The sequence below is a fragment of the Pteronotus mesoamericanus genome, unplaced genomic scaffold (genome assembly GCF_021234165.1).
Source record: "Pteronotus mesoamericanus isolate MK-2021 breed Mesoamerican mustached bat unplaced genomic scaffold, CSHL_Meso_final contig_124, whole genome shotgun sequence".
Taxonomy (NCBI): Eukaryota; Metazoa; Chordata; class Mammalia; order Chiroptera; family Mormoopidae; genus Pteronotus; species Pteronotus mesoamericanus.
In genome coordinates, this window is record NW_026555051.1 from 3,611,918 (window position 1) to 3,633,485 (window position 21,568).

At 36.4% G+C, this 21,568-nt stretch overlaps 1 protein-coding gene across 1 annotated transcript in view; it reads left to right on the forward strand.

The window, feature by feature from the left end:
• LINGO2 (leucine rich repeat and Ig domain containing 2) overlaps nucleotides 1-11,129 on the forward strand; it is a 324,101-nt gene extending 312,972 nt beyond the window's left edge. The window contains exon 2 of the mRNA XM_054588030.1: nucleotides 9,274-11,129. Within this exon, the coding sequence (XP_054444005.1) occupies nucleotides 9,309-11,129 (1,821 nt within the window). The 5' untranslated portion in view covers nucleotides 9,274-9,308. The remainder of the gene's footprint in view (nucleotides 1-9,273) is intronic.
• Nucleotides 11,130-21,568: the final 10,439 nt, after the last annotated feature.

Here is a 21,568-nt window from a genome sequence, read left to right on the forward strand (position 1 = left end):
CAGTTTATCATTACCTTATCATCCATCAAAGCAGCTGTTTCTTTTCTAAACTTTCTTCTTAAACAACATACAACCACCGGCTCTTTCCTTTACTAGTGTTTTATAAAAATGGTGGCTGTCTGAAATTCTCCATTTCTCCTTCTCCAGTCTACTATCTATTTCTCTTTATCACTGTATCACCTGTTGAGGACATCCTTCTCCAGTGTCCTCCTAATCTTTCCCCAGAGGAAATCCATGTCTCTCTTTCTCTCTTGCTGGATATTGCCTCAATTATCTTATAAAAATTATAGTAATGGCAGCTATTATTTATGGGCTAAGCACCTGATATATACCACCTGTCATCCGTTCTAGTTTGTTTTCACAGATGAACAAGAGATGATGAGAATCATAGATGTTATCAGCCTACCCGTGTCCCAAAGCTTACAACTGCCAAACTCAGAATGTGAGCCAGATATTAGAGTCCAAATTTTTACTATTTCTATTCTTCCACATTTCTTCTTTAAGTCTACTTCCTGAAGTTTTAGTCTGTTTCTTTCACTAATAGAATAAGCTATAAATAAGTATATGGAACACAAAAAAATGTAAGTAGGGAAATATCCAGCTTCATATACCAATCATTATGCCTGAGCATCCCTTTGATCAGAATCAATGGAAAGTCTCTAGCCATATCCCTGAAGATCATAGTTTCCTTCTTTATTCTTAACAAAATGAAGTTCATCTTGTCAAACCTTGGGCACAGAAAGACATTATGATAAAGCTTTGATTGTACAACTTTTACTGACAGTGAAAGCTAAATAGAACCAGCAGTTTGCCTTTACAGACTAAAATTGAGAAATCTTTGTGATGAGCATAAAAAGCACAAACTTCTTAAATAGTTTTCAAACTCCATCAAAGAACTATGAGTAGCTGTGACCCAAAATTATCTCCTGCCTCGCTGAGCCAGTAGTAGAATGGGAGAGGTATTGAAACCAGGAAAATGACCCTCAGGTCTGGCTACCACCACCATGAAAGCCAAACTTGTGAGACAGGTTCTGGTTGAAAAGGAAAGGCATTGACTCAAGAATCCACAACCTGAGAAGATGGCAGGCTCATGACTTCAAAGACATCTTCGCATCTCTGGCATCCTGGGTAGGTTACATAGGGGAACTGTGGGAAGTGGGGGCTGCTGAGGAAATTCCGGCAACATGCAGTTTCTCAGCCCTGCACTCGAGTGGTCTCACTGTGATCTCTTGCATGTGTCATCATGTAGGTTCATTGCTCCATCTTCAGTTTTCCTGCGACATTCAGGAGTAGGATGAGCAGGCAGCATTCCTGTTGGTTCTGATGTGAACTGCTGATGTTTGTCCAGTTCTTGTAGTCAGGGTCGTTCCTTGATCAGGCAGGAACTGTAACTTCTGAAATCTACAAATTACTCATAAGGAAATTTTTAAAACGTGAATCTTCTATGACTCTGTTAGTACAACCTATTCTATAACTACTACTTGATTAGTATATTATTTTTTATTTACAATCACTGTTACAGTATTCCAGATCTGAAGGGAGTTTCCTGCCTGCTGGCTGAGTACTTATCCATCCCTTCTTTGTAATCGTCCTTCACTTTGACTAGAACCAAAATAACCACTTTTTTATGGGGAAAAAATGCTAGATACTATCTGCCTAAATTAAGCTCCTTTCTGGTAAAGTTGATGCAATAATTGAATTAGATACTGTTGTTTCCATGTTAGACACACTCAGGGCCAGATTATGGGAGTTAAGCAATAAAATGACTTTTCTCTAAACCATTAGTGAAATAGATCAGAAATAGGATGTCATTTATCTCCTTATCTAACTAGCAAAGTATATATTGAAAAAACAGTGCCAGAAAAGACTATACTCTTCATATAACAAGTAAAAATGACCTATGGATGTGGACAACAGGGTGCGGTTGACTGTGGGAGTGGGGTGGTAGGCGGGGCAGGGGAGAACAACAAGGGCAAATCGGGACAACTCTAATAGAACAACAATAAAAAAAGACTGTACCCTTTAATGGAATTTTTAAAAATAACTCACTTTTTACCATCAATTTAAAATAAACTAAAAAGTACAGAGTATGTAATAAAATTTTTATCTTGAACATATTCATATAATTGTAATAGAAAATGTATTTTTCCTGTCTTACCAAAGAAATACTAAAAAAATTTGATAAATATAATTTTTAATGTATAAAATTATTAATCTTCCCCGAGAATCCACACAGTTTGGCCCAGTGTGGACATATTTGAAGGAATCAGGAATTCCATATTTTGTTACTGCTCTTAAGCTTGCCATTTTAGTGAATGACCATGTCCAATCCACTTGACAAAAGGCTAGCAAGCATCTTTGCCTCTTCCTCTCCTCAGATTCAATCTTTAACTAAAGCATTTCTGTCCTGCTTCAAAATCTCTCTCAAAACTCTCCATTTATCCAAGCCCACTCCTATGACCCTGACAGGGACCACTTTTATTTTGGCTTGATTTAATGCAAGAGCTTTCTGCATTTCCAGCTTCAAGTTTTTCCCTCATGCAAGTTGATTTTTCATGCTGCAGTCAGATTAATCTTCCCAAAATGTAAATCTGATCATATCACTATTTTTCATAAAGCACTTTAATGGCTGGTCATTGCCCTCAGGATAAAGTGCAAACAGCTTATCACAGTTTGTAAATCATTCCCCTAATTATCTTGTCAGCCTCTATTTTCTCTTGCTTCTGCTCCAAACAGTGTGGAATACTTTAATTCCCCTATCATAGCACATTCTCCATCATTTCCATGTGTTTGCACAGACTGTTCACTTTGCCTAGAACACACATCTCACTCCACCAAAAACTGAGGGGAAGGAACACATGGACATACACTGTTGCAAGGCTACTGTATATTTTAACTGAAGAAATTTGATAACTCTAAGTAGATTATAATAAACAAAAGATGTGTCGCATAATCCCTAGAACAACGAATAAAATAATGGAAATAAATATACAGGAAAATTAAAAGAGAAATTGAAGTGTGATACTAAAAACTAATTTATTAAACATAGAACAAAAAAGGAGAAGGAACAGAAAAATAAAACCACAAATAGACAATAAATAACAAAATGGCACACCTAAATGCAACTTTACTTTAAGTAGACAAGTCAATCTAACAAAAGGCAGAGACTGCAAACAACATCCAATGAGTCAAAAGCAAGAACTAGCCACATGCTATCCAGAGAAGCTCTTTATTTTTTATTTTTTAATTTATAAATCATGTTTATTCTATTATAGTTTTCTCAGTTTTCCCCCTTTACCCCCCTCCACCCATCCCACCCCCAGCCCCCACTCCCACAGTCAATTCCCACTCTGTTGTCCGTGTCCATGGATCATACATGTTCTTTATCTAGTCCCTTCCCCTTCTTACAACCATTGTCCTCTTTCCCCCTCCCCTTCTGGTCACTTTCAGTCTGCTCCATGTTTCCGTGCCTGTGGTTTATTTTGTTCATTAGTTTATTTTGTTGAATAGAGTCCACTTATAGGTGAGATCATATGGTGTTTGTCTTTCATCAACTGGCTGATTTCACTTAGTTTAATATTCTCCAGTTTCACCCATGTTGTCACAAAAGGCAGCAGTTCCATCTCTCTCTCTTTCTTTCTTAAATGCAGATTGATTTTATTTATTTTTTAAATGTCAAAGTTATCTATGTTAAAAAAATTAAAACCCTTATAAAGTCTCAGCAATTAAACCAACATGACACCAGCACAGAAATAATCAAGTAGGTCAATGAAATATAATGAACATTCTAGAGACAAACATATATGTGTGTCTAACAATATATGATTAAGTTAATATTTCAAGTCAATGGGTAAAATAAGGCTTATTGAACAAATAAGGTGCATGGACCACTATTACTTGAAATAAAACAAATATAGAGCCCTATTTCGCACATTATACAAGAAATATTCAGGTGAGTTAAAAATCAGTATGTAGAATCTAAGGAGTTTTAGAAGAAAATAGAACTAATATTTTTCATGACCTGAAGTAAAATATTCAAACCCAGAAGCTCTAAAGTAAATATTAACATTATGACTATATTAAACATTTAACTATATAGTAACATACATATAAAAAGAGTTAAAGGACCAGGAATAGAATAAGAAAGTATTTGCAACACATCTAAACACATCTAGGTCTTTTTGCTTTGTTTTTGAAAAAAATTCTACAAACCTTTAATCAATAAATGGATAAAGAATACCAAAAAGTCATTCAAAGCTTTTTAAAAAAAAATAATAGAAATAGGCAAGAAATACACTAAAACAGGTTTAGTTTCAACAAGTAATAAAAAAACAACTAAAATAACACATCATTGTCACAATCACATTAATACGTATTAAAAAATATTGGTAATATCAAGTATTGGCAACTGTGAAAGGAACCAAGTATTCATAGACTCTTTTTCTTCATCTTCTTAAAACAGTCTCTTTATCATATTTTGCAGTGCTGGTTTGGTGGAGGTGTATTCTTTTAGCCTTCCTTTGTCTGGGAAACTCTTTATTTCACATTCCATTTTAATTGAGAACCTTGCAGAGTAGAGCAGTCGTGATTGCAGGCCTTTGTTTTTCATTACTTGGAACATTTCTTGCCATTCCTTTGCGGCTTGTAGTGTTCCTGTTGAGAAGTCAGATGTTAGCCGTATTGGGGCTCCTTATATGTTACTACCTCTTTTTCCCTTGCTGCCTTTGGGATTCTTTGTCTTTGATATTTTCCATTGTAATGATGATGTGTCTTGGAGTGGGCTTCATTGGGGTCCTCTTGAGTGGCACCCTCTGTGCTTCCTGGACTTGTGTGACTTTTTCTCTCCTCCAATTGGAGAAGTTTTCCATCATTTCTTTTTCAAACAGGTGCTCTATCCCTTCCTCATTCTCTTCTCCTTCTGGTATTCCTATTATACGGATATTATTACATTTCAGGCTGTCTTGTATTTCCCTAAATGCCTCTTCATTCTTTTTTGAGTGTTTTTTCATTTTCTTTCTCTTTCTGGGAGCTTTTTTCTACCTTGTCCTCCAGCTCACTGATTCAATCCTTGGCTTCATCTAACCTGCTTCTGATTCCTTCTACTGTGTTCTTCAATTCAGAAATGTTATTCTTCATTTCCTCTTGTCTCTTATTGATAGTTTCTATGTCCTTTTTCTTGCTGATATAGTTTGCAGTAAGTTCCTTGTAGTTTCCCTGTAGTTTTTGGTAGCTCTCTCTGAGCTCACTGAGCTCATTGAGCTTCCTTAGAACCGTTGTTTGGAACTCAGTATCTGATAGTTTACTTGCCTCTATTTCATTTAGTTCTCTTTGTGGGGATTCCTCCTTTCCCTTCGAGTGGGGGGTATTTCTTTGGCTTCCCATTATTTGTGAGACTCTCCTCTTTTGCTTCTGCTTCTTATATTGATCTGTCTTGATTTCCTGACTTTGTGGTGTGAACTTCTATGGTTGGAGACTGCTGTTTTTACTTTCCGGAGCTGCCTCTGATAATGTCAGATGTTGACCCTGTTTGACCTCAGGCAGTCTGTTCGAGACTTCTAGTAATCTACTGTTTGTGGCTGTCTCCTTCAGCTGTTAATCTATTCTCTCTGCACTCAGCAGGCCGCTTTAGACAGCTCAGGGCGGGGTGGAGTCTCTCCTGGGCTCGGGTTATTAGGACCTTTCAGGCTACTGCCATATGCGGGAGGAGTCCGCACTGGGATCCCGCTAGCTACTCTCTCCGTTCTCTCCCCAAAGCCTCTGTCCCCATTCTCTCCTCAAGTGTTACCAGACCTCTCTGTGCCCCCTTTCATCAGGGATTTACTGTCTATGGTTCCCACTCTGCACACAGCAGGCAGCTTAGTCAGCACAGGGCGGGGTGGAATCCCACCTGGGGGCAGGGCTAGTGGGTCCTCTGAGATATATGCTGCTCAGGGGGAGTGGTCTCTGCCTGAGCAAGATGGCTGCTGCCGTATGGGGGATGAGTCAGCACCGAGATCCCACTGGCTACTCTCTCAGTTCTCTCCCCAAAGCCTCCTTCCCCAGTCTCTCCTCAGGTGTCTCTAGCCCACTTTGCCCCCGCCTTTGCCAGAGACTAGGGTAAGTGGCTGCACATAAAAGTTTTGCATTGGCCCTTTAAATGGTTCTTTGTGTCTCCAGCCACCTGTCTCTGGCAGACAGCAACCCTGCCGCTTTTCGCAGCTGGTTGTTTTCTGTGTACTTTTTGGGCTCTGGTGCTGTAGGCTAGAGATCCCCACTTTTGGTTTAGACCCTGCTCTCTCAGGGGGATCCAACAGGCCATTTCAATATTCTTCTGGTGCTGCTGCCAGTGGATGCCCCGCCCGCCTTCTCAGGTGTGTACCGCACTCTTTAGCAGTTAGATTACACTAAAGCCGAGTCTTCTGCTTCCAAGATTACAAGGCTCCTCTCTTGCTATTGTTCAGTTGTTCGTTCCAGGTGATTTCTCCACAATTTAGTTGTAATCCCCAGTTGGTCCTGGGAGGAGGTCAGTGTGACTTCCACTCACTCCTCTGCCATCTTGATTCCAGAGAAGCTCTTTAACTGCAAAGACAAATTTGGAAAAAGGTTGGAGGTAGTGGGCATAATATAGCATAAATATGTATCTCCAAATACTTATCTTCAAATATAATATTTCATATTTATCTCCAAAGTCAGGTTGTATTCATTAAATATATATAGCTTTCTGTATGTCAATCATACTTCAAGTCATTATAATAATTTTTGTAATTAACAAAGAAAAAAATGATTCAAGGGAATAAACATATTGAATGTCAATATATTTAAATTTAATATATTAATTAGCCTCCTCATTGTTGTATCTGAACTTCTAGAAGGTTGACACCAGTTTATATTCCTTCTATCAATCCCTTCTTCTGTTTTAATTCTGGGTAAAATAATTATTGAACTTTGTCAATCTGAAAGGCAAAAATGATATAACTCTTATTTAATTTGCATTTCTTTGCTTACTAGTGAAGTTGGTAATCTTTAACTGTTTTTAGTTTTTATTACATTCTCCTCTTTTTCTTATTGATTTGTAAGAGCTGTTAATTTAGTACTATTTTTAATCTCTCATCTATTAAGATTCTAAAATATATTCTACAGTTTAGCAACCACCTTTGTGTGTTTTTTATTTTCTTGTTATCCTATTTTTTAATGCATAAAATTAAATAGATTATTGTTTTCGTTCATGATTTCTAGCTTTAGTCATAGAAAATGCTTTTCAACTCTATAATAAAAATACTGAATTTTCTTCTAGTATATTATTTTTTTCTTGCATGTTAATTCTTAATTTACCTGGAATTTATTTTATTGAAATTTATTTTACTGAAGTTTATGTGCAACTTTTCCTGCTAAATATCTAGCCAATTACAGCCAATCATCTACATTTTTTTTCACTGAATTAAAATGCAACCTTTCATGTATACTGACTTCAAATATATTTCGATATAATTCCTTATGCTTCTGTTTTATCGACTGTATATTTTTGTGTCAGTATCATGTTGCTTTATTATTTATAGTTTTACAATTTATGTTTAAATATCTTGTAGGGTCTGTTTTTATTACTATTTTTATTTCTGATTACTCTCATATTTACAGTCTTCCAAGTGAACTTTAGAATTTTCAAGACCAAAAAATAATCTTGGTAATATATGTATTTATTAAGAAAGAATCACCTATATAATATAAAATATTTCTATTAAAATATATAGTATATCTCCTTTTGGAGAAGTTTTGTACTGTTCTGTGTATTTCTTATTAAGTTTATGCTAAAGAATTTGATTTTTTTTCAAAGATGCTGTGACTGAAATCATTTTTTACAATAATATTTTCTGTGTTTTATCTATAAAAATTATATTCATAAAATGAATTTACTTAATTCTCCTTTTTGTTAGAATTTTTCCATTAGTTTTCAAGAGACATTAATTATAACTCATGTTCCTATATAATTGAGTTTGCTAGCACTTTCTTTATCTTTGCCTTGTTTCTACCTTTTGGAGAGCATTTTTCTAGTTATTTACCATTAAGGTTGATCCTAATTTTGGTTTTTTTCTTTTGAGGGGGAAATGATTAGTTTAGATGTAAATAGATATAGCTATACATAAAGACATAGACATATATATAAAAACTGTGATTGGAGAATTGTATTCTTACTAATTTTTCTTTTAAAATTCAGTAGTAAACACTGAAGTTTATCAAATACTCTTTAGTCTAAAAAATGTTGTCTTAAACTTACCATATGTAAGATACGGTGTTTGTGGATGCAGTGTACCCCTGGGGATCTCAGGCTGAGAAGCATAGCTCAACAACACACCTCTTTTTATTCATATGAGCAGTATGTTCAGGTCTGTTTAAGTATCTACATTTAGAACATATTCATTTCTGATCTTATCTGATACCTATTTGATTTCAGTTAACAGGTTCACAGGGTTTGAATTTGAATATGAAAGAATGATAGCTCGTTTATTATTTAAAAATATTTTTCTTAAAATTATGATTTTTCCCACTCTTCAATATTTAACCTAGAAACTAAAAAGTATTTTCATCATCACACTATTTTGGTGCCTTGAGTCTACCCCATCACTATGTAAACAGAAAGAATACTAAGAGTTTGATGATTTTTTTACTTCTCTCAAAATATAAAATCTTTTCATAAATCAAAGTTACTGAATTCAGAAAGATATACCTTCTAATTGAAAGTTATTTTTTTATATATGTAGGAAAAAGTCCCAAGCTCTTACACTGAATGTACACTTTGTTTTGGTCTTTAAACCTAAGGGTCAGATGTTGAGTGAGCTTCTATTAGCTTTATTTTGAACAAAAGATGATGTTCCAAATACTAGAGATGCAGACACTGATTAAACTAAGTAAGTGTTCTCTTAGTCACTGACCTCTGTTTTAGTTGAATTCAATTTAGAGCCTTTTGTAAAATATATGTTGTTTTGCCTCACAGTTTGTGCCATACACTGTATTAGTCTCTTTTATAGCTGTCAAATGCTGTAATTGTGGTAACTCTAGGAAGTTTCTATTATCATTCCCATTATTTCCATTTTGTAGCCAAGAAAACTGGTGTACAGGGAGGTAAAGTAACATCCAAGACCACATTCCTAATGATTGAAGTTCTCAGATTTAAGTTCAGATCTGTGTGATCCCAAATCCAGGGTTCTTTCTATTATATGCCTGCCTTATTTATGTCCCTTTACCATTCCACGTCCTGACTGAATGTTTCTTCTCTCTCTTTTGCCCCTTCTCCTGCAGGCCCGTGACCAAGGTGTAGACTAAGAGGTGGAGTCATGCTTCACACGGCCATATCATGTTGGCAGCCATTCCTGGGTCTGGCTGTGGTGTTAATCTTTATGGGGTCCACCATTGGCTGCCCTGCTCGCTGCGAGTGCTCTGCCCAGAACAAATCTGTTAGCTGCCACAGAAGGAGACTGATTGCCATCCCAGAGGGCATTCCCATCGAGACCAAAATCTTGGACCTCAGCAAGAACAGACTGAAAAGCATAAACCCTGAAGAATTCATGTCATACCCTTTACTAGAGGAGATAGACTTGAGTGACAACATCATTGCAAACGTGGAGCCAGGAGCATTTAACAATCTCTTCAACCTGCGTTCCCTTCGCCTAAAAGGCAATCGCCTAAAATTGGTCCCTTTGGGGGTATTCACGGGGCTATCCAACCTCACCAAGCTTGACATTAGTGAGAATAAGATCGTCATCTTACTGGACTACATGTTCCAGGATCTGCATAACCTGAAGTCTCTAGAAGTGGGGGACAATGATTTGGTTTATATATCACACAGGGCCTTTAGTGGGCTGTTTAGCTTGGAGCAGCTCACCTTGGAGAAATGCAACCTAACAGCCGTACCAACAGAAGCCCTCTCCCACCTCCGCAGCCTCATCAGCCTGCATCTGAAGCATCTCAATATCAACAGTATGCCCGTGTATGCCTTTAAAAGATTGTTTCACCTGAAACACCTAGAGATTGACTATTGGCCTTTATTGGATATGATGCCTGCCAATAGCCTCTATGGTCTCAACCTCACATCTCTCTCAGTCACCAATACAAACCTGTCCACAGTACCCTTCCTTGCCTTCAAACACCTGGTATATCTGACCCACCTTAACCTCTCTTACAATCCCATCAGCACTATTGAAGCAGGGATGTTCTCCGACCTGATCCGCCTTCAGGAGCTTCATATAGTGGGGGCCCAGCTCCGTACCATTGAGCCTCACTCCTTCCAAGGGCTCCGCTTCCTTCGTGTGCTCAATGTGTCTCAGAACCTACTGGAAACTTTGGAAGAGAATGTCTTCTCTTCCCCTAGGGCTTTGGAGGTCCTGAGCATTAATAACAACCCACTGGCCTGTGACTGCCGTCTCTTGTGGATCCTTCAGCGGCATCCCACACTGCAGTTTGGTGGCCAGCAGCCCATGTGTGCTGGCCCAGACACCATTCGTGAGCGATCCTTCAAGGATTTCCATAGCACTGCTCTCTCTTTCTATTTTACCTGCAAAAAACCCAAAATTCGTGAAAAAAAGTTACAGCATCTGCTAGTGGAAGAAGGGCAGACAGTCCAGCTAGAATGTAATGCTGATGGAGACCCTCAGCCTGTGATCTCCTGGGTAACACCTCGAAGGCGTTTTATTACCACCAAGTCCAATGGAAGAGCCACCGTGTTGGGTGATGGCACCTTGGAAATCCGTTTTGCCCAGGATCAAGACAGTGGGATATATGTTTGCATTGCCAGCAATGCTGCTGGAAACGACACCTACACAGCCTCCTTGACTGTGAAAGGATTCACCTCAGACCGCTTCCTTTATGCGAACAGGACCCCTATGTACATGACTGACTCCAATGACACCATTTCCAATGGCACCAATGCTAATACTTTTTCCCTGGACCTTAAAACAATACTGGTGTCTACAGCCATGGGCTGTTTCACATTCCTGGGGGTGGTTTTATTTTGTTTTCTCCTCCTTTTTGTGTGGAGCCGAGGGAAAGGCAAGCACAAAAACAGCATTGACCTTGAGTATGTGCCCCGAAAAAACAACGGTGCTGTTGTGGAAGGGGAGGTGGCTGGACCCAGGAGGTTCAACATGAAAATGATTTGAAGGTCCACCACTCACTCTATTGTTTCTGAGTCATTGTCAGTAACCAGTAGGACAACTTGGCACAGTAAATTACTAGGTTAAAAGGCAGCTTAGTGTAGCTGCCCCTGTGTCAAAGCAGGGTCCAAGGAAGTAGGAGGACTTCTTATTGAGACTCTCCACCTAGAGGCAGGCAGGCATGTGTCAAAGTCCTTCACACAGCGGGATACTAATTGTTTGCTTTGCAAATATTGCCATTCTGGGGATCTCAGTAATGAACCCGAACCTTTGGCTCATGCTCATGGACGGTTATTCAACATTTTCTACCACTGCAGAAACAAAAGAAAAAATTAAAAGGAGCAACCTACAATGTAGGATTTACATATTAAAAAGACACATTTGTCTAAAATATACTCTACAGAAAAATTTGTATCTATGATTATCATTTATTAAATCCTTGCATCATACCATATTGTTGGTTCACCACCACAAAGAAATCAATATATTCTTTACTATTCCATTTTTTTGAAACATATATGCTGTATATGTTTTAAAGCAATATGAATGAGAGGTTGTGTTTTTAGTTACTCACCACTATAGATCCAAGTGTGATTTCACCTTTCTTTCCATACAGATAACGCTGAGACTAGATCCCTGGAGCTGTGGGCAGAGATATGTTGAAAGATATGTTTGTCTGATGTAGGATGTCAAGAAACAGGACCCAAGGCAAAACTGTTCAACTCTGTTAACTCCTATTACTATAAATAAAGGCATGTGCCTAGTTTTGATACAGAATGGAATATTTTTATACTTGTGATATCACTCTGGACCAGTTTACTGTAACAGCACCCTTGGTTTCTCCTGAAGGTGGTAGGTCTCTAGTTATACCTGTAAAACACAAGGTAGGTGGTAAAAATGAAAATGAACCATTTAAGGACAACTTGATTTTACTCCAGTCAGTTGCTACTAATGGGTTAACAGAAAATGAAGGAGGATATAATTGTTACATAGTATACACATGGGGTAATATTTATCTCATAGCTAAGGTCCAGAATTCAGATGTTCAAAAGTTCTCTGGATAAGTTCTCAGATGCCAACACAAACCAGGGAGATCCATGTATAACATGATGTTAATGCAACTAAGAATCTGTCTAAAACATGATAGCTGCCTGAAGGCTGGATGGTTGTCAGTCAAAGGAAACGTCTAGCCACTCTGATATTGTCTATTCAAATACTATAGACAAAGTATTACTTTGAATGGGCATCTTCAGGGTTTCTCCATGCTTCCTAAGTAGAAAATCAGTTTTTATTTTGAAAATTATCATGTGTAGACCGAGAGATATCTGTCCTTTTTTTTAAAGTGAGGAGAAACAGGTAGATTAAAAAGCACTTGCCAATTTTTTTCCTCTAATGAGGAAAAACTAAGATGATGCACCTACGAATATGTTAAATTATGCTAACATCTTTTTAAAAAGGGTTTTTAACATTTATTTTTAGAGAGGGAAAGAGAGGGAGAGAAACATCAATGTGTGGTTGCATTTCACACGACCCCTGCTGTGGACCTGGCCTGCAACCCAGGCAGGCACCGTACACTGGGAATTGAACCAGCAACCCTTTGATTCAAGGGCTGGTGCTCAACCCGCTAAGCCACCCCAGCTACGGAAAATAATGCTGACACTTTTACGCCTCTAACTCAAGGATGTTGCCCAATTCAATTTGCATTAATAATTGTTATTCAAATTTAAAATATTATAGGTTTTGTTTTTTAAATGGGATCATGGCATTGCCACCAGAGATTTGGTTCGTAGAAGATATAATTCCATTTGGCTAAATGTTGAGTGAATGGATTTTCAAAGCATATATTTGTATGATCTGAGAAAACATTAAATATAGAATGTATTCATGAAAGTGAAATATTTAATCAGCATAGAACAGAGAGGAATTTTCTACACTTAGCACATTTTGACAGGGACCTGAAAAGGAGCTTCTTTTTGGAGAGTATAGAAGGTGAAATACAAGTTTTTTTTTCTTGACATGTCAGATTGGGGGTTTGACTTTCAAAAAGCTGGCATTTGTTTTAATATTTAAAACTTTGAGCAATTTCAATGAAATTAAATTGCCCTCCCCAAAAGTGACATGTCCAGAAATTGTTTTGCTAATTGTTAAAGCCCATTTCTTCCTGGAGAAAGGGTGGAAAATGAGATAAATATTGAAGAATTGCTCTTTGAGTCATTTTTCATTTGACTCAAAAGATGATTATCATAGATCTTTTAGAAATTAATTCCCCACTTATGGTAATTACTGCATTTATATCTAACAATACAAATCAAGATCTGTTGTAAATTTTAGCAAAATTTCAACTTGTGTGCAAAAGAAATGGGTCTCTCAAATTAAAAAAAAAAAAAAAGCAAAGTTAAAGACTTTTGGAGGAAAGTCTTCCAAAATTGAGTAGGAAATACTTATCATAGTTTTGCAATATTGTGTGGAGCAAGTACTTAATTAATTGTCCAACAACAAAAAAAAAGTGGAAGAAAGAGAGAGAGAAACATTGAGCAGTTAATAAAGGGGCTTTGTAATTTAACTGCTGTTTTCTGTCAAAATTAACAAAAAAATAATTTATGAAATTGGATTAAAATTAACCTATGAAAAGGTTTACTTAAAAAAAGTATCTGTTCCATTGGAAGAAGAGAGATTACTCTCTCCAGTGTTTCCATACTCTGATCCGTGGACAAATATTTACTTAAAATATTAATAAACATTCTTCCAAAAAAGAATCCCATAAACTAATAAGTTGCAAAAATGCTGCATTTTGTAATCATTTCTTTGAAGTTCAAAAATCTATATGAGCCTAATAAATCCTCTAAAATTCCTGCAAACAAGAATTCTGTTTAATATTGTTCATCTTGGGTTTTTTCTAACTTTTCTGAGCACAAAGTACCACTTTTCATGTTGTAACTATTATCTTGAAAAACGAGTTCTACAGAGCCCTATTTTGTCAACATTAAAGTAGTATTCTTCTGAAATATTCTTAAACCCAAGGTTTCTAATAAAAGTAAAATTACATATTTGAATTGGGCTCCAGTAGATTATAAAAAATATATCATTTCCTTTATAACTGATTATAAAAGTGTACTGGCCAGATATTTCTAGGAGAATCTTCTACTTTCTGCCTGAAACATCATAGTAATAGATTTATAGGTAATTGAATGACCACTTAATTTTCTACTTTCTCACTATTGGTACAGATCTTCATTTCCTTTTTCTATCTGCAAAGCTCTGATCTTGGGTTCCATTGACTATGGTTCTGGGCCTCTAGTATCCAGCTGCACAAAAGGAACTTTCCCTTATGGCTTCAGGTTACCTCTTTGTTAGGTCAAACTAGACCATGGTAGAAACTAACAACTTAGACAAGCACATGGGCCAAATTGTCTCTCTGTCATCTCTGAATCATCATCATCCCAGAGAATTTTTCTCCTAAGAAGAAATGCAGTTGTTTGGCTCTGCAGTTAGTTCTTGGTTGACTGGTTCTTTGTCTCTGTGTGTATTAAACATTTTCAGAAAAGAATTTATTCTCTGTAGACATTAAATCTCTAAAAGTATCTGACTGAGATTCCTGATGGTCTGAAACAATTGATCCCTGCTCCCAAACGTCTGAAACATATGTTATTAGAATTTGATAGCTCACCAAATGATTTAGGCTAACGTGTTCCTGACAAGGGATTTCTCCTTCTGCAAATTCTTTGTTGCTCACTTTTTAAAATGGCTTTCATTTTCATTGTGTTTCTAATTATGAGTTTTCCAAATATTCCCAAAGTTTGAAAATGTAAACTAAGTATTGCCAAGATTTCTACTTCCTAGTTCCTGAGGATGTTTGTTAAAACTCTGCTTTTGCTCAAGTTTCTAGAAATTTTGCTCATCACCAACAAATACCTAGCAGTACAAAGACATTTAGAAATTGTTGTTTAGTGTTTAAGGATTCTTTTTTCATTGTTCTGTCAAATATTTTGTTCTCTTCAGTTCTCAGAGGAGCCCAGAATTACAACCTTCTCTGACTTTTTTAAAAGGGATTATTTAAATCACACGTGCATTGAAGCCTGACTTTGTCATTTCCCAAGACTCAAGTAGGAACAAACATACTTCTATATTAGAAGATATATTAGAAGAGAAGATGTGATCTTGGACAAGAAAAGTTGAGTAGAGCCCCATGTCAATTAACTTACCCTTTTAGGGTCTCCCTTCATCTGTATGTTAAGACATTTGTTTTAACTTCAGGGACTGTGCTCAGAAGCTATTGAACATCAAGTATATGTCTTGCGACATTCTAGGAAAGAAACAAATATATGTTATTTTCAGCTTAGAAGGCTAAGACCTGATGAAAAGATTTGTCAAGAGTTTAAATAAAGATTGGAGGGAGATACTTGGATCCATTTTAATTGTATCCCTTTATTACTAATTTTTATACTTATCTTCTAACTAAAGAAAAATCATAGATTATGCTTTTCTTTAACTTCTATGGGTGTCTTTTGTATACCAATTCATTGTGTCCTGCTCAGTTTTACATAGCTCATATGAGCTATTTCCACAGCCCTGTGGGAATAGCTTCACTGTCACAGGAATCTGTGGCAGTGAACCTAGAAATAAAACCTTTGGGGTCAAAGCCATTCATTCTACTCAGTAATTAGGTAAATACGTATCATCTCTATTACTGGGATTAAGGTCTTAGAACACCCAATTAGACTAGTACATCATGTGCCTGGTTATTTCCATTGACTTTGTAACATTAGCTTTGGAAGCTCCACTCTTTCTGATAAAATCCTGAATATTTTCTGATTGAGTAGTTTTGGAGTTATTCTGCCTGTAGGTATGGAAAGCCTTGAGAAGTGAAATATTAGCTGACATGTTGATTTTAGAATGGTATCTTTTGGTTAGGCAACAGAGGGTGCTTCTTTGGCACACTTGTTATGAATCTCTCAGTTTCTCTACCCTTAACTCCTTCAAAAGCCATTCCCAGGAGGGCCTTCTCCTTCTCACTCCAGCAAATGTAGGACAGCAGGGAAAGGACAACTTCGCAACCTAAGTCCGCAAGATGAAAATGATAGCTGACATACCATGACATTTAGCCCAGTTATCGAACAAAAACTTGGTCTAGGGGCCATAAATCTAGACTTGAAAGGTGTTAGCCAAGTAAACTATTCTTTAAATTAACAATAATAGGTTTTCAAATCTGAAGTTGGTTTGTATGTTTTGGGAGCAGTGAACATAGCTGCAAACATTCTCAAAAAAATGTTAGAGAATGAAAACTGCTTACATTGTGTAAGTGTTTCAACAGATTGCCCAGAGTAAAATATTTGCAGCCAAGAAAGAAAAAAAGGGAGGGAGGGAAGGAAAGAGGGAGAGAGAAAATGATTAAGAAGATTGTAAAAAGTTTATTTTTCTTAAGCAGGCCTGGAGCTGATGTTCCTCTTTCAAATTATGGGGATCTTATCAAAAGAAGACTGTATGTGCCGCAGACTGCCCTTTTCCAGTTTGTCAAATTATTTAATACCTCTTTACCTTCCTTCCACCATCTCCCTGGAGAACATCCTGAATAGGAGGAGGAAAAAAGCAGAGACTACCAACTCCCCTGAGACAGCCCACAGAGAGAGGAAAGCTTTGGTATTCTTCCATAGCCCCGCCTCCTTTCCTGACACCACAATTGAGATGATCCCTCATTCTCTCCCTCTGCCTTACTGGCCACTGTCCCCTTCCAGCTGCTGTCATACCTCATCAATGGATGCTCTCTCCAGGGATGTCTTCTTTCATTGGTACTCAGAAATTCTTGAGTAATTGCTAAACTAGAAACTGATTTAAAAAAAATCCCTCCAGCCTATCTCACAAACTTTAAAGTTCAGACTTACCATTCACATAATCACAAACTGACAGCAATCTGCAAGTTAAGTGATTCTGATTTTTTTCTCTCTTCTAGAAGCAGGTGGGTTAATATGATGCCAGCTTTAAATAGAAGCTTTATTTATAATCCTTAGCAGAATGACAAAAGAGCTGGCACAATCAAGAGTCTTGCATATTTTAAGAAGGTCTTTAATTTTAATATGCAAAATAGCCATTAGAAGACAAGAAAAATGCAAATTTACATTCCACTGTATAGGTAAATTGGTTACCTATATTCCAATAAAGTTGAAAAGATATCTTTCCATACTGAAAATGGGTCAGAGGCAAAGATTCTGTGCCTATTCTCCAAGAGCCAAAAAAAAGTAGAAACTTTGTTGCCATGTAAACTTTCTTCATTTCTAAATTCTTCAATATCTTTACTCTCCACTACAATATAATCAATATAATTTACAATACCACATAATAAATAATAAACAAGAGGTTAATTCAGACTTGCAAAAAACTTTTTCCCAATCTTGACAACATGTGTCCAGCAACACACAAATTCATATACATATCTATATGATAGCAAAAGACAGGAATTGAGTCATGGATAAACATTGTTTAGAGACTATTGGTAAGAAAACATGCTCTTTCCTCCCCAGTTATAAAATGAGGCATACCACACACACACATGGGTTGTTTGTTACTCAAGTCAATTGTCTTCTTTGGTTTTCCATTTGGTGTGGAATACCCCAAATCATAATTAATTAAAAAGCTATTGTTTATATATACATATATAAATATGTGGGGGAAGGGTCTGGTTTTTTTAATGTGTTTAAAATGTAACTGTTTTAAAGTTGAAAAGCTTGAGAAGGAAGGGTGAGAAACAAAATGTGTATTTATGTTTTTCCTTAATGTCTTTTATTAAAATCTATTCTGGGAACATCCCAAGATTGAAAGCTACTAAACCAACAACATACAAATTTTTTTTTAATGCCTGTTATATTGTTTTTATTCTCAAGAAATTAGTGCTAATGACAAGAGTATAATGATTTAGGTTTGTGTCTCATTGACTATTATTATTGATTTATTGTTGTGGGCATGTTTTTTAATATGTAAAAATAAGTTCTTATTAATATGTAAAATAAGTTAAGAAAACAAAGGGCTTATGCATCAGAAATCTCATTTAAATCCATTGGGGTATAATTAAGAAATAAAGCAAAATAAAAGGCAATTGGTGTCACACATTAGAAAATAATTCCTTATTGAGAGAGGTAGTTTATGTGAGCCTTACCGAAACATGAGTTTATTTAAATATTGTTAGCACTATTACTAGATCAAATAATCTACAAACAATCTCTAGTCAGAGAAGAAACTGGTCCAGTGGAACATGATTCTAAAGCATGGTGGGTAGAGACCACCCAGAGAGGGATCAGAGGCCAGGCTACCTGGTTCTTCTACATAAAAGTTCCAAGGGGCCATGGTTATATCTGCTGGATATCTAAATCCAGGTACTATCAACCATACTGTAAAGAAATTCTACTTTAATGAAGATTAATCCTTTATCAATTGCAAATTATCTCAAATTGACTTGGTTACATGAACCAATAATGATTTTAGACATGAATTTAGATATAAAATAAATTTGAACCAAAAAGTTCAGCAACCCATACATACATCATCACCTACTTTTTCTCTCTGAGTTAGTTTTCACTCAGTCAACCATCAATGATTTCAAGACATTTTGTAAGATAGGAAGCAGAAAACAAAAACAAAATTAGAAACATCTTTTATGTCATTTTCAGGCAAATTGGTAACAAGGGAAACAGAAGGCTCTAATGTTTAAGAGGAAAAGAATTGAAAATGTAAAAACTACGTTTGTGCAACCTTTTTGTTGAGAGTGAAAGTGCTCCCTCCTTACCTTTGGTACTTAAAGGAATAGGGTTTAGGGAGATGATCTGAATTTGTGGTCATCCTATGGTATCACACACACCTGTAAAGGAATAGGGTTTAGGGAGATGATCTGAATTTGTGGTCATCCTATGGTAATACACACACACGCACACACATACACACACACACACACACCTGTCTCCTATTTGATACCTTCCAGTGAGTGAACAGGGAGTGGTAGAGAAGACAGCACAAAGCTGACAGAAATGGTACCTGAAAGCCAAATTGACAAGTAGTAAGAAAGCTCTGAATTCACCTCACAGCAGCAGCAAATACCCAAATTCTGAGACCAATAGCAAAAAATTCACAAAATTTCCCCTTGGCCCTTCTTTAATTACAAAATGAAGAACTAGTTGGCCAGGCAGGGATTTTCTCCTTTTTGAAGACTTCCTTGTAATATCAGAGCTGCTTGAGGAAAAGTCACACCTTTGACAGTGAGCTTTTGTTTTATATTACTAAACTAGCATGACTAAAAAAACCAGATTTTTCATGGACATAGTTTTGAATATATTGGGTTTATCCCTATGCCAACAGATATATCACAAGTTACATTTTCCAGTAAACTAATTGATCAGGGAGAAGATGGTTCCAGCACCTAAGGACTTGTTCTAAAACAATGGGGAAAAGATCATATAATGAAATCAAATTTTCAAATGAAACTAAACTTACATTTAACTTAGCAACTTCACTTCTGTCTCTGTACTCACAAACACATTCTGGCCATGTGCTGCTTCATATGTTTGGGAGCCCATCACAGTTTTGTGTTCCTGGAGTTTTTGTTTTGTTTTGTTTCCCCTCTCATTTTCCTTGGTCACAAGCATACTGCTCCAACTAGCTGCCTGTTATTGCTTCTGCGTCATTTGATGTAGTCAAAATAAAAGTTATGAGCTCCTACCTACTCTCTTTAATGCAGATATGTTTATTAGAGAACCTATTTTTCCCCTAATTACCCTATTGTTAGTCCTAAAGCTCAAGACATGAAGATTTATGTGGATGAAGGCCAACCTAAGGAGGAAATAGAGAAACCTTCATGGGATTCCTGGGAAGAAATTCACCTAGTAGTTCTGCCACTGATTGGTGGAAAACTAGAAAACATTGGCTTCTGGGATTTATCACTCTGGTGCTTTTCATCAACTCTTAAAAACAACCCAATGCAAAAATTATAATCCTCTATCAAAAAATTTGGATTGAGAAGGAAATCCCTTGGAATAGCATGCAGATATAGTTTCTTTCCAAACACTCCAAACTGGGTAAGTCAAAATGTCAGGACATGTCAATAAATCTCTCCAAGTAGTACATGTATTTTAATGCCACACACATACCTATACATACATAATACTAAAAACCATGTAGAGAAAGACAACAGGAAAGAAAAGGCAGGTGGAAAATATGTGGTTTATCTATAGATTCTCGCTATTCTGTTTGTCCTCTAATAAGGAAAACTATACCAAAACTCAATCACTAAGAGGTCAGCATCTGAGAGATGAAAACCCAAGGAGAGTCTCCCAAAAAACAACATACTACTAGATAGATTACTTCTTTGCTTGAAAGACCTAAATCTTATATATGATTGCAGAAGTGAGATCTATATTGATTATATTGAACAATTTTGTTCACTGTCACATTGGGAGATAAATCTATTTACCAGATCCCACAAAGGTAACATTTACATATGCCCTTTCTAAATGCAGCATCACTAGTCATATTTTTAATCACAATTGATCCAGTATGCTAGTACTATAGCACAAAAGCAATTCACTACTCTTAATTTATTCCTCTAGCCATGAGCTATTAGCTACATGTACAAAAGACTAGATTACATCTGCTATATGCATCCAGGTCTCTCACGAAAGTTAGATAAACACTTTAAATACACATACAAATCCATACTATGGTGTCTAGAGTTTCTTTAAGCCTCTCTATCAGTTGAATATCATATTGGGACTTAATTCATTAAGCACAGATCAAAAGTGTGATGCGGAGAGATTGTGAATCAGCTCTGCCATCTTGATTTACATAAGCTCTTCTGTTTTAGCAACACCTAAAGAAGCCAGTTGTCCCTACTTCAGTGGTCTCAAGAGCCTTCTATGGCACTGAATAAGAAATTTTCTGGGACTAATATGGGACTGGTTTCAATACATGATAGCAGTTTCCTGTCCTGAGTCTTCAGGAGAAAAAAATGGATTCATAGAAATGGAAAGTAACTCACCTGGTTGGTGAGTCAACAGAAGGTAGTTCATTGTTTTAGTTCAATATATTTTCAAATTATCATTTGATAAGAATTTGAGAACACACACTTTTCCAAAGAGTGGCAATGAGAAAATAGGTGTATACAAGAGAATTTCATTTTAAAGGAAATGGATAGTGTTTTTGTGTGTGGCACTGCCTCTAATATTGATCTTCATAGTTTGGGTTCCAAACCAATAAGTACACAAATTCTATATTAAAAATTATTTTAAATAGCTGTGTATTTATATACTTTTAATACTGCAAGTATTAGCTCAAACACATGTGCATGGAAAATTCAGAAGCCTAAATTCTTTCCTTCTTTGAATAGGAATTGAAAATCAGATTTCTCCAGTTGTTTTTTTTTTTTTGAAATATGTAGAAAATTTAATTGTTCACTAATACAAGCATAA